Raw genomic sequence first — 13,469 nt, 5'->3', positions numbered from 1 at the left:
ATTATACTTTTGTAATCAGTCACACATAAAATTCTACGCAAAATCAAATAATTTATGAATTTTAAACCAAGCTTAATTAAATACTAAAAATTTAACCCATTTGATTCACGTTCTAAATCTCTTCGGGTTAAACATATACAAAATTAAAATATTACATATAGAAGCACAATCACACTTAAATCAAAATTGAATAGAGTAATTGTAGGAATGGTGTAACAATCACATATTTTTTGTGTAAATGGTAAATTTGAAACTCTGTAATATAAATATACTATCAAAGAATATAGATGCTTCTATATTCTTTGATACTATCATAGGTCTTATTTTTATCTATAATATAAACTGTAATTATTTTATCATTGACCAAAAAGAACACGCATTGTGTTTTGCATAAACCGCTCCGCAGGAAACCAACACAATTTTTCAAAACAATAGACAAAATGACGAAGTATCCTGTCTGCCAAAGGCCAAATCAGAAGAAGATTTTAACTTTTCAAATTTAAGTATTAACGGTCTCAACGTCTCACATCACACCAAGTAGTCACCAAATGACTAAAAACTTGATGAAATTGGCGCTAAAAACTAATGTATTTTATCGTCAGTGAAAAAAATTCATTTTTTGCTTCTCATATAACTATAAGTACTTAATGTTGATTAATTGAAGGTTTAATGTGATTTTGTACACTTAATAATAATAATTTACCATTTTTTAAAAAACTGTTGGCTTCTATCATTTTAATTAATTTTTAAGGCATGGAGACAATTCAAGAAGTAACAGTAATTAAGAATAAACTAAAAGATTCAGATAGTGAGTTCAATAAAATGGAGATTAAGACAAAATTAACTAAGAATGAAGACTACATTCAAGATGTGAATTGTAATGACATGAAATGTGAACAAAATTCAAACGAATCCAACTTAGCTTTTGAAGGTAATGTTAATGTAGATAGATATAAGTATGTATTTTTATTTAATGCATGATTATAAACGGAAATATATTAAAAATTTAAAAGTGTGTTGAGATACATGAGTACTCACATACAAGTGTGAGTACTTATGCCAAGGTTCATATTAAACACCAATCAATTAAAGGCAGGGTTGTAATATACAAGAGCTGTTAATTGCCATATAAGCATTTTTTTGTTTGCATATATAGAAAACAATCATTCATATTAAAATCTATATTTTTTGTATGTAGTTTGCCTTCTAGCATTATTATTTTATAAATACAATGTATTACATGTATATAATACAATATTAGATGTATTTACTACATATAATATGTATTACATGTCATGTAAATAAATATATAGTCCCTGTCTAAATTATGTTGTAGTTACTTATCTGTCAGATAAATGTAAAATTTATTTCGGAATGCACCAAAATTTGATTAATTATAAAAGAAATCATACTAATGGTTTAATATCTGTTAATTGTACAATCTGTGAGGACATGAATAAATAAATCATGTAGTAGCCATTTTACTTCTAGAAAGAAATTAAGTTATTAAATTTAAAAATAAAATTATGTAAAGAAAAATTTAATAAATAATAAAAAATAATACTTGTATAATAATGATTCTTCTGAGGTTTTTCCATAACAATAAAATAGTGTATAAGGTTAGCTCAAACATCTTCAACTTAAGAAAGTTCTATAATGTCTTCATTTAGCAATTTATCTTCGAAATTGTCTTATTGCTGTACTCTCTCTTCCATACATAAAAAGTTCTGTTACATATCTGGTTTTAATATGGAATTCATTATAGAAATTTTCAGGATACCTTCATGGATTGTGTAGTAGACTCCTTAAAAATGGTTTCACTGTATAATCAGAATTTTCAAGGAACAACCCATTTCTGTGATCTTTATTTAAACTGCTTATCAGGAATACAGAATTATTTATATTTACCTGGTAGAGGTACCTACAAAAACATATCCAGCGAGTATCACGGAATTGTCAAAATTTAAAATTAATATTCCATATATTCTATAGAAGATTTATTGTAAGTTTTGAGAATTCTCTGATGCACTCTGGATATCTGAAGAATCTGACAACTTAGGTAATATGTCCATACTTTTCATTTTGGAATCCTATACTGCTATTATTTAATCAGTAGCACCAATATCTCTTGTAAAAGTTGATAATCAATTGTTTTTACTATTAAGATTATGAATGCCCAGACTATAAAGATAAAAGTGAAGAAAAAGATGTAGTACTTATACTTTTATAATCTTTTATTAACAACTATTTACACTATATTCTCAGAATATTGATCACTGTTAGTTTACTTGATCTAATCATGTTAAAAAAGTCTTTACCATTATAAAATATAACATGGTCAATTCTCCCTTCATCATCATCATCAATTAGCCCATCGCGTCCACTGTTGGACATAGGCCTCCCTCAGTTCTTTTCAGTGTTCTCTACACTGGGCTGCTTGTAGCCAGTTTCCCGCTACACGTTTTATATCATTGGTCCATCTAGTCGGTGGCCATCCTCGGCTTCTTTTATAGTTTCTGGACCTCCATTCCATAATACGTCTTCTCCACCATCCATCTTGTGTTCTGGCTAAGTGCCCTGCCCAGTTCCACTTACATGTCGTGGTTCTTTCGATGACGTCTTGAACTCCTGGTCTTTGCCTGGTTTATTGGTTTGTTATGTGGTCTTGAAGGCTCACGTTTAGCATTGCACATTCCATGGCTCGTTGTGTAACTCTGAGTTTATTCACAGATTTTTGTGTGAGTGTTAAAGTCTCTGCTCCATAACTTTGTACAGGCAAAACACATTGGTTATAAACCTTTCACTTGAGACACATGGACATTGAATTTTTTAGGATATGGCTGAATTTGCCAAATGCTACCCATGTTAGACCTATTCGCATCTGTATTTCATGTGTTTGATTGTCTCTGCTTATTTTGATCTCGTGTCCCAGATATTTGTAAGTGTCTGTTGTATGGTATTATTGCCTATAGTTATATTTCCACTCATTACGAGATTTGTCATAAGTTTAGTTTTCTCAAAGTTTATCTTTAACCCTGCTCTTTCAGACAGACTTTTAAGCGAATTTATCATAGAAACTGTATCCTGTAAGTTATCTGCGATTAATACAATATCATCTGCAAACCTTAGATGATTTAATCTTTCTCCATCTATATTGATGCCCATATCTTGCCATTGAGTATTCTTAAATATTGACTAGAGCTGCCGTGAACAATTTTGGTGAAATATTGTCTCCTTGTCTAACTCCTCGACCTAAGCTGAATTTTTCTGTGTCTTTGTGTAGTCGTATACTTGATGTAACGTTCTCGTAGATGTTTTTGATTAGTGTCGGGTACCTGTAATCTATTCGCTTTGATTTAGGGCTTCCAGTACTGTTTCAAACTCTACAGAATCAAAAGCCTTCTCGTAATCGACAAATTCAAGAACCAGTGGTATGTTGTACTCGATGTACTTTTCTATTAAGATCTTTATGGTATACAAATGGTCATTTATGCCATATCCTGCCCTGAAGCCTGCCTGTTCCTTGGGCTGATAGAAATCAAGTTTAGGTGTTAGTCTCTTTGTTAAGATTTTCATAAAGAATTTGTACATATGTGACAAGAGGCTGATGGGCCTATAATTTTCTAATTTAGTAATATCGCCTTTTTTGTGTAACAAGACCATCACTGCATTGTTCCATTCTTTTGGAATTGTACCCGCATGTAAGCCTTTATTAAACAGTTCGCTTACTGATTTTAATAGAATTTCTCCTCCTGCTTTTATTGCCTCAATAACGAGTCCACAACCAAGCGATCGATGGTTCTTCATTTCCTTTAAAGCTGCTCTTACGTCTGACACAGCAATAGGTAAAAGTATTTCCGATCCCTGATTTATGATAGTCATTAATCGTGTCGGGAAATTGTTTTGTGGTCTTTGGCTGGTATAGAGGTTATAAAACTCTATGGTTATTTTCAGAATGTTTTGTTTATCTTTTGTTGCCTTTCCGTCTTTATCTCTCAGCTTGTATATTTCTTTTTTACTTTGTGTGAGTTTTCTTTTCATTATCTTTAAACCTTTGTTCTCTTCTACTGTTTGAGTAATTACATTAGTATTATATCTTTTTACATCTTTTCTAATTTCCGCTGAAATTTTCTATATTGTTCTTAGTTTCCCTTTTCGTTCTCGCTTAGGTTTCGTCGTATTTCCATAAGAGCTTTTGTATCTTTGTTAATCTTTTCACTTTTAGTTTCATTTTTCTTGCAAAATTTGAGTTGTGCGTTTCTAACCGAGTCTGTTATTAATTTATTGTGATCGTCGATACTTAGAGGTGTGGGATTATTACTCTGCAAAGTTTCGGCTATATTTTTTATGTATGCTTCTGGCTAATTTGGTGAATTCCAAGCTATGCGTTTGCAACTGTTTATCATCTTTGCTCTTTCTTTTTGTAGGTTTATCATTACTCTTGCTCTTACTGGTCTGTGGTCGCTTCCTACTGATAGTTTATTGAGTACAGTGACATCTTGAATAATTTGCTTTTTGTCTGTTATTATATAATCATATTCGCTCTTAGTTCTTCCGTCTGGACTAGCCACGTCCATTTTCTATTCTGTTTCTTCTTAAAAAAGGTGTTCATTGCATACAGTTTGTGTTGCAGTAGAATGTTGGTAAGCATTACGCCTCTTTAATATCATCTCCCTTATATATTATAATTCTCCCTTAAATATTATAATTCTCCCTTAAATATATTTTCGCACTAAAATCTTAATCATCATACTCTTCTACATCATCATTAAAGAAATCTAAATCATCTATAATCTATTTCTAATGAGTGTAGAGTAATAAAATCTCATGAAGTATTCAAAAGCGCTACAGGGTAATCCGTCAATAATCCGTCAATAAATTCCGTCCGCATTGCAAAATTCTGTCGTTTCATAAAGAGCAGGTAGGTATCACCCTGTTTTAAGGGATTAGTCCATTGTTATCGACAGATAAACACTGAGCCAGAGGCGCGCTAGTGGGTTAATTGACAAAAGAATATGCATTCTTAAAAATCATATTAAAGGAAATAAAAATGTAATACAGCAGAACAGTGTTATTAAAAAAATATAAAATGTAACAATAAAATATATACGAACCGAAATCGGGAAATACTCACAAACACACACGAATGAACTTTACATATTGAAACACTTGTGGGGAGTTTAAATCAATTTATTCACAAAAACTACAAAAACTTTACTGGATACGTTATTACAATTCTACATCACTATAGTCTTCATCCGAAGAACTGTCATCATCCCCTGGTGTTATAATTATAGGGTCAACCACCTGATCGACCAAGTTGTCCAGTTCCCACATTTTATCTTCCTCTTTTAAAACATGCTGGATTGCTTTTTGCCAGTTTTCTGATGTGATTTCCATAATGGCTTGATCAAACAATACCTTGACATCTTTCATTTTAAATGTGGTATTGTGCCTTGCAACATATCCTTTAACTTGTGCCCATATAAGTTCTATGGGATTTAATTCGCAATGATATGGCGGTAGGCGTAGCACAGTTACTTTATACTTTTCTGCTACATCTTCTACGGCATATTTTATTGAATTCGTCTCAAACTGAATACCTTTATTTGACAGCCAGTTAATAATTTCTTGCTTTCTCCAAGCTGAAGTTGGTACCTTCTCTATGCGCCTTGAATGGTAGCTTGCATTATCCATAACCACGACCGAATCAGCTGGAAGAAATTTTAACATTTCCCCGAAGTAGTCTTCGAAGACATCCGAATTCATGTCCTCATGATAATCTCCCGTCCGACACGACTCAAAGCTTAACAAACCTTCTTTTAAAAATCCTTCTTCGCTTCCAATGTGAGCAATTATAAGCCTCTTCCCTTTTCCCGAAGGCACTTTAATACCCGTCGAAAGGCCTTCTATGAAAGCTTGGCGAGCACTTGTTACATTTTTATCTTGCCACATTTTTTGGACTATATAACCTTCGTTTATCCACGTCTCATCAAGATAAAAAATTTTCTTGTGCTCTCTGCGGTACTGTTTTATAGTTCTCAAATATTTTCGTCTCCAGCAAATGATTTCATCACTTTCCAGTAATAGTGCCTTTCGATTGTGCTTTTCCCAGGAAAAATTCATACTTTTTAAAGTTTTCCATAAAAGTTTTCTGGATATCAAAGGAATATCGTTATCTTGGCTTATCTCCATTAGTATTTTGTCAAGGGTGGGTATTTCCTTTTTAAAATAAAACGAATGAACTTTTCTTCGAATGTCACGTTTGGTGTCTTCACCTAAGATTTTTATTGGTCTTCCTGATTTTCTCTTGCATGGACTTAACTGACCTGATATCTTTCTTTCTCGCAATAATTTAAAAATCGTGGACTGTCCAATTCCAGTCATTCGGGCACATCGCTCAACACTTTCTTGCACAGACAAACTAGGGTGATCGTGTTTTATGCAATCATATACATTTAAAATTATAACTTTTTCACTAACAGATAGCGGAGAATTTTTTACACCTCTTTTCTTTGGAGTAAATGTCGCCATTTTATAACTTTTTCACTATTTCTATATCACAATATTACTGTACGTTTAATTGGTGTAGTAACAATTACTAACTCGAATGTCGAATGATAATAATAAAATAAAAGAGGGATTATAATGAAAGTGTAAGTAAAACCTCATTACGCGTTATTAGTCTTCATGTTGATTTATTTTAGTTCTTAGTAATATTAGGAGGTGCGTCATACCCTTATAAGTTTCTTCTAATGCTTTTATTCGTTCAGTAAGGAAGTGAATTTGTTTTTATAAATAAAAATGTAATTAGCTTTAATGACCATATAATGGAATACGAGTTTGAAGAATAAGTTAATCGAAAAATTAAATAAAATTGGTTATCACAAAATATCCAAAATATGATATTTTGAGGTACATCTATTTTTGACGACGAAGTTGACATCCGTCCATTTGCCTACGCCCATGACGACACCGAAATTCAGGCAAATTTTATGACACTTCATGATTTATTACTCTACACTCATTTGAAACCAATTATAATACCGGATCCATGTCTCCCACCCACAATAAACACTAAAAAACAATATTTAGGTTATATTGTTGATTTCACGATAACCTACAACTAATACAAGTTGCAATATACACAAGTTATCTTTCAGATCACTTCTTATTTGGTACTTTATTTGCAAAAAAATAGTAAGTATCTATTTATTTATTTAAGTCTTTTTTATTTCTAAATCAGTTTGGTGTTCTGTCAATATGTTGACATATATTTACATAGATTTTAAAGTTTATTGTAAACAATTGTTTGATATTTTAATTTATATAATTTATACAAATACTTATGCACATATTGTATAAAGAATATTTAATTATAAAGAAAACACATTTTCTAACTTATGAAGTATCTATTTATTTATTTAAGTCTTTTTTTTAAATTTTCAAATCAATTTTTTTTATTTCTAATTCTATTTTTCTTAACTCTAATTCCACTAGTTCCCTTTTCATCGCAATTTCCAATATTTCCAGTTTCCTCAACTGTACTTTCTTCGTTAGGTCAATCAAATCATCAGATTCAGTACTTTTTTTCTTTATTTTTGGTGTTTTTGTAACTAAACACCCACCTTGTTGTGATGAATCTTTATCATCTGTAAACAAGATAAATTTGTATCATTTGTATATTATATAGAATAGTAGATAATAAATGTAAATAAAATTTTAGTAAAAAATCCTTTATAAAAGATATATTTATTTAAACACCCTTTCAAGCTAAAGTACAGAACATTTTCAGAATACATATTCTATCTTAATTGCTGCTACAAGGTATAAATGTTTGAAGCCACTAAATTCATGGCAGCAAATACTTTAAATTCGTATTAGATTATATATTTGCTGCTAATTTTATAGGATGTTTAAAGTAGCTACCCAAGATCCGAATGGAGAACACATCTCTAGACTAGTAACTCATGTGTGAGTTTACGTTGCCATGAAGTGAATCTACTTAAAACTTATCCTTATTATTAAGATCCTATAAAATTATCATCAATTATGTAATCTAAAACCAATTTAATAACATTTAAATCTATTTTGTGGTTTTCTTGAAGTAACACTGAACATAGAATATTTATTTAAAAAATGTTCTGTAATTTAACCCAAAACATTTTTTAAATAATAAAACTCATATAAAAGATTTTCACTACAAATTGTTTGGGATATATAGTATATAGTCTATTACAGGAAATTAATTGTTCCTTGTGGATTTTAATAACGGTATTTCAAATGTGTTTTTACTTAATTTGTCAACTGAATTAAAACAATTCCTAAATTATTTTTGTTTTACTTCTTTGAAAAATGATGCCTCCTCTAATTTGTATATAAGACAATATATATTGATAGTTTAATATCCTTCAGACCAACCTGGAGTCCTAACAGAACTAGAAAGGGCTTATCTCCTATGCCATGCTCTACTTTTTTAAATATAGAAACAACCAGCTTATTGTAATTACTCAAATGTTTAGTTCGACATACATTGAACACTATTAGATTTTAGCAACTATAGTATTGAGGTAAAATGATATCAAATCTTACCTTGGATACAAACAGAAGGGGTAGTATTAGCTGTTGCCCAATCCCCTTTTTTTTGGGGTTGACACATTATCTATAAGTAAAAATTATTAGACTGGCGTTTATAGTGCTTAAAATTATATTATTACCCCTCATTATGATATTTGGTAAGACACTGCAGGTGGAAGTGCTGGCAATTTCCTCAATACTGGATAGTGGTATTGCTGATACACTATCTTCTTCGCAGTTGCTTATAGAACCTGTAAGCAAAATAAGGATCAATGCATTTATATTATTAAAATCAATTTGTAATTACAGAAACAATGTGAACATAATTGTGGCATGTATAGTGTTTAATTGGTTAGATGTTATTTAATCTTGACTATTTTATTTTCTCAAATAATATTAAATCTTACCTTGATAAATAACATCAGGTATGTTATTACTATCATATATGTTTTCAATTGGGACTAGTTGAGGCCCCATAATGGCAAGAATGCGTTCATCTTGCGGTTTTATAAGTGGTACCTTCGTACCACCTCCTGTGATATATGTCTGAACCTGTAAAAATTGCAATTTTTATCATATATAAACAACAAATAATTTTATACTACCTACCTTATCATCAGCTTTTTGTTTTTTAAGCTTCTTTTTTAATCCCTCATATAATAGTTTTAACTGCATTCCACTTCGAATGCCAGTTTTACATATGCTGTTATATTCACTAGCAATTTTCTCCCATGTTATATGCTTTTGTTTAGCCAAACACTGTCGGTTTTTTTGTTTTCAATAATATGCGTGTACTTTTCTATTATTGAAATTAAATTCTCTTTTTCCTCCTCCAAATAATTTTTGCTTCTTTCGCGTTTTTTGTCCATTTTTAATAATACAATAAAAATTTTTATTTATGTATTGTGACGAAGATCAATCAATAACAAATATAGGGTTATGTATGTAATTGCAGTCAATACAATGGTAAATAAATGCAATGCGCACTTACAACAAATTATTGCGAGCCTCTCGTCTTCAATGATCTCCTTCAGATGCACGTATCGTTCAAAAGATGCTTGCCTCTTCTCCTCTCGATAAACTGAATATCTCGTTCCGGCATGAACAGTGACTCTTGGAATATATAAGTAGAAAAGTATAACTTACAATATTTTACTGGATCAGCTTCCGTCAGATACACTTACTCCAAGAAAACTCACAAACATTCACTTCTAATGCTTACTATTACTTGGGAACCACCAAAGAACAACGGCTGTTCGCCTTGCACCCTTGGAAAACTACTGATTATCTTTTCTCCCTCAAAAATCTAGCTAAACTCTCATTCCTACATAACTATCCCATTTTTTTTCAATCTCCTCCAATCAGAGTTCGTCACACTTATCCCCTTCTACCATTTAGATAACAAACAGCAATTTTACCTGCAATTATAAATTTCCTAAAAACTATTAACATGCTAATCGGTTTCTACAAATTCTTAAGAACTAACGGAGAAATATAATTTCTAAATATTCTATTCTATTGTCTTATTTACTGTACAAGTCCATTTGGAAAACCCGCTCGCATTGTTCATGATTTAAGCTCACTCACGTCACTCGAATATATTTTACAAAGAAAATAATTTATGCGTATCTTAAATTTTGTTTACTACAGGTCATACAGGATAATGGATTTTTTATTTCTTCGAAATATCTTTTATAGTTTATTAGTTGAATTATTTGAATTATTATATTTTGTACTTTGAAATATATTAAAAGCAAACCAATATTATTTTAAATTTTACATATCTTAACAACTCCCCAGGATATCTTGAAAATTTATTTAAATGGTCTATTTAGTAATTTTTAATTTTATCTTTGGCTGATAAAATGAATCATAACAATGTTTTAAATTAACATTTTTTGGTACCTAAAAATTAAATGAAAGATATGTTGTTGAGTTATTAATTAACGAAAAAAAAAGGGTTGAACTGTGATGCGTTTATATAGAGTAGGATGTACAAACCTACTACATTTCAAAGAGTAATATAGTAATAAACAAATTTCAAGAGTAATAAAATTTTTATTTAATCTTATATCCAAATACTGTTATTTGTTTTTACTAAAAGTTTTTTCCCATATGTAGTGCACTTCTTTTATTGATTTTGTTTTTTATTTTAGATGCTTCTAAAGTTGAAGAGAGTGGATCCATAGAACCAGTCAATACACCCCAGCTTCATGAGTGTGAACAATGTTCCAAAGTTTTTACTGCTCGTAGCAAGTTAAATAGACACTTAAAAACGCACGCCGAAGTTAAACGTATTAAATGCGAAATTTGTTCAAAAACTTTTAAACAACGTAGTCATTTTAACACTCATCTTCAACTGCATTCTGAAGACAAACCTTTTAAATGTGAGTTTTGTTCTAAACAGTTTCTAGAAAATAATAGGCTGAAAATTCATATGCGGGTTCATACAGGAGAAAAGCCTTATAAATGTGAAATATGTTCCAAGGAGTTCACGCTTAAAGGAAGTTTGAAAAATCATATATTCACAGATCATACAGAACAAAAACCATTATTTAAATGTGATGTCTGCTCGAAAGAGCTTACTACAAGCGGTAGTTTGAAACGACATATGCGAGTACATACTGGGGAAAAACCATTTCAGTGTGACCTTTGCCCCGCTCAGTTTGCAAATAATTATGCTTTGGGTATCCATAAGCGTGCTCATTCAGGGGAACTTCCCAAATGCGATATTTGTTTCAAGCAGTTTAGTGAAAATAGTAAATTAAAAGTACACATGAGGACTCATAACAGCAAAGCATCTTTTCAATGTGAGGTATGTTCGCAGTCATTTACGGAACATAAGAGATTGATAACACACATGCGAACGCATTCAGATGAGAAACCTTTCAAATGTGAAATATGCTCAAAACAGTTTGTTACAAATGGAAGTTTAACGAGACATATGCATATTCATTCTGAAGAGAAACCTTTTAAATGTTATGTTTGTTCCCGTCAATTTACACAGAAAGTTAATTTAGAAAAACATTGTCTTCTACATACTAAAAGAAAATCTTCAACCTAACAGACTGATTTTTATTTGGTTGAAAATTAGGTACAATATGGAGAGCTCCGACCGAGTAAATAAAATGCATGACTAAGGATCTTAGTAATTACCAGATTCGTCAAAAGAATTTTCAGAATTTATAATATTTTTATGAGAATAAATTATTTTGAATTTTTTTTTTATTTAATACTCCATGCAATGGCACTACAGCCCAAATTGGACCTTAGCCTCCTTCAGTAAGCTTCTTCAAAGATCGATCTACGGCTGTTCTTTTCCATAAACGTGTTTTTAGGAGGTTTTTGGCATCATAATCTACTTCGTCCTTTCATCATTTCTTTGGTCTTCCAACAAGTCTTTTATTCTTGCATTTAATAATTTTCTGGGGATTCTGTTCTCATGCATCGTGTCCTGCCCACCGTTATCGCTGCAGTCTATTGTATTGTGCTAGCGTTCTTCTTCTTCTACGGCACTACAGCCCAAATTGAGGCTTGGCCTCCTTGATTTTTTGCCTCCACCCTTGCTTGTCTGTGGCTGATCTTCTCCATACACTGACTCCGGACTCCTAAAAGGGCTTGTCCGACGCTGTTTGCTGTGTCTTCCCAGCGCTTTCTTGGCTTTCCAACCGCTCTCTTTCCCTGCATTCTAGCATTCAGTGCTCTTTTTGGTAGCCTATCCTCTTCCATTCTTGCCTATCTATCACATGTCCGGCCTATTGCAATCTTTGTATTCTAATGAAGTCTGACAGTGGTGCTTGTTTATAAAGTTGATAAAGCTCTTTGTTGTATACTTCTGAAGATTCCGTTTTCCATCACTGGTCCTAGTATTCTCCTCAGTACTTTCTTTTCGAATGTGTCGAGTTTGCTTTTGGATGTTTCATTCAGGACCCATGCTTCACTGTCATAGCATGCTATTGGTCGAATTAAGGTTTTATAGATTCTCGTCTTTGTATTTCGGTGGACATTTTTAGACCGAAATATATGGGAGAGGGCAAAATAATCTGTTTGCCTGCGTTATTCTCTTCCATATTTCTCCATTTTCTGATCCATCGGCATATATTTCTACTCCCAGGTATGTAAACTTTCCAACCGTTTTAATGTCCTCTTAATGTATAGCCAACTCCCGGGGCTTTATTGTTTTTCTGGGCCTTAATAGCTTCGAGAACTTCCTCTATGGTTGGAGCTTCTACTCCATTCTCTACTTCATTCTCTTCTACGTAGTTCGTACCCATTTCATCTTCCATGTCTACTTGTGTACCATGTAGGGTCTGAAAATAATGCTTCCAAGTTTCTGTGACTTTCTGTTGGTCACTGATTATTTGCCCACTTTCATCTTTACATAGACGTGTTTGAGGTTTATACCCACTTTTTATCTGTTTTAGGTATTCGTAAGTCCCTCTAATTTCGTTGTTTCTGAAATTTTCTTTCATTTTTTCTATTTGTCCATTTTCATAGACTTTTTTTGCATTTCTACATATCTTGTTTGCTTTCCGTCTTGCGAGTTCAAATGATGTTTGTCTTTCCCGTGTTCTTTTTGTTATGTACATTTTGTGTGCTTTCTTTCTTTCCTCTATTGCTTGTCTGCACTCATTATCGAACCATGCTCCTCTTTTCCTCCATGCTTTTTCTTATTTCCCAGGGTGGACGCTGCCGCTGTCAGTACTGCTGTTTTGATATTATTCCATTTGCCCTCTATGGACTGCAGTTCTAGCGACCTTAACTCATTTGCGACTTCTTCGAACTTCTCTTTACATTCCTGAATCTTCAGTTTTTCCAGGTCCAGTTTGTTCTTTGTTGTCTTTCATTTCTTTCTTTGTTAACTCTGCATCTAAATTTGGTTTGGAGTAAAA

The 13,469-nt window shown here is 31.9% G+C and overlaps 1 protein-coding gene across 3 annotated transcripts; it reads left to right on the top strand.

Annotated features, from left to right (window-relative positions):
* Positions 1-506: 506 nt before the first annotated feature.
* Positions 507-11,798, top strand: LOC140438689 (uncharacterized). Of its 3 annotated transcripts, none has more exons than XM_072528338.1 (3): positions 507-664; positions 752-931; positions 10,734-11,798. In XM_072528338.1, the coding sequence occupies exons 2-3, from the start codon at positions 754-756 to the stop codon at positions 11,639-11,641; spliced, it is 1,086 nt and encodes a 361-aa protein (XP_072384439.1). In that variant the 5' UTR covers positions 507-664; positions 752-753; the 3' UTR covers positions 11,642-11,798. The 3 variants fall into 3 exon arrangements, with proteins under 3 accessions (XP_072384439.1, XP_072384434.1, XP_072384436.1); XM_072528333.1 differs by having other exon boundaries at positions 508-640; XM_072528335.1 differs by having other exon boundaries at positions 534-597.
* Positions 11,799-13,469: the final 1,671 nt, after the last annotated feature.

This window comes from Diabrotica undecimpunctata, chromosome 1, assembly GCF_040954645.1.
Source record: "Diabrotica undecimpunctata isolate CICGRU chromosome 1, icDiaUnde3, whole genome shotgun sequence".
NCBI lineage: Eukaryota > Metazoa > Arthropoda > Insecta > Coleoptera > Chrysomelidae > Diabrotica > Diabrotica undecimpunctata.
This window is presented reverse-complemented; position numbering and strand designations above follow the sequence as displayed.

Bases quoted from the DNA above. Each gene is read 5' to 3' on its own strand.
- LOC140438689 (XM_072528333.1), top strand. From the start codon at position 586: ATGTATTTTATCGTCAGTGAAAAAAATTCATTTTTTGCTTCTCATATA. The intron at 641-751 runs GTACTTAATGTT...TTAATTTTTAAG, and splicing joins TGCTTCTCATATAACTATAA to GCATGGAGACAATTCAAGAA. The intron at 932-10,733 runs GTAATGTTAATG...TTTTTATTTTAG, and splicing joins ATCCAACTTAGCTTTTGAAG to ATGCTTCTAAAGTTGAAGAG.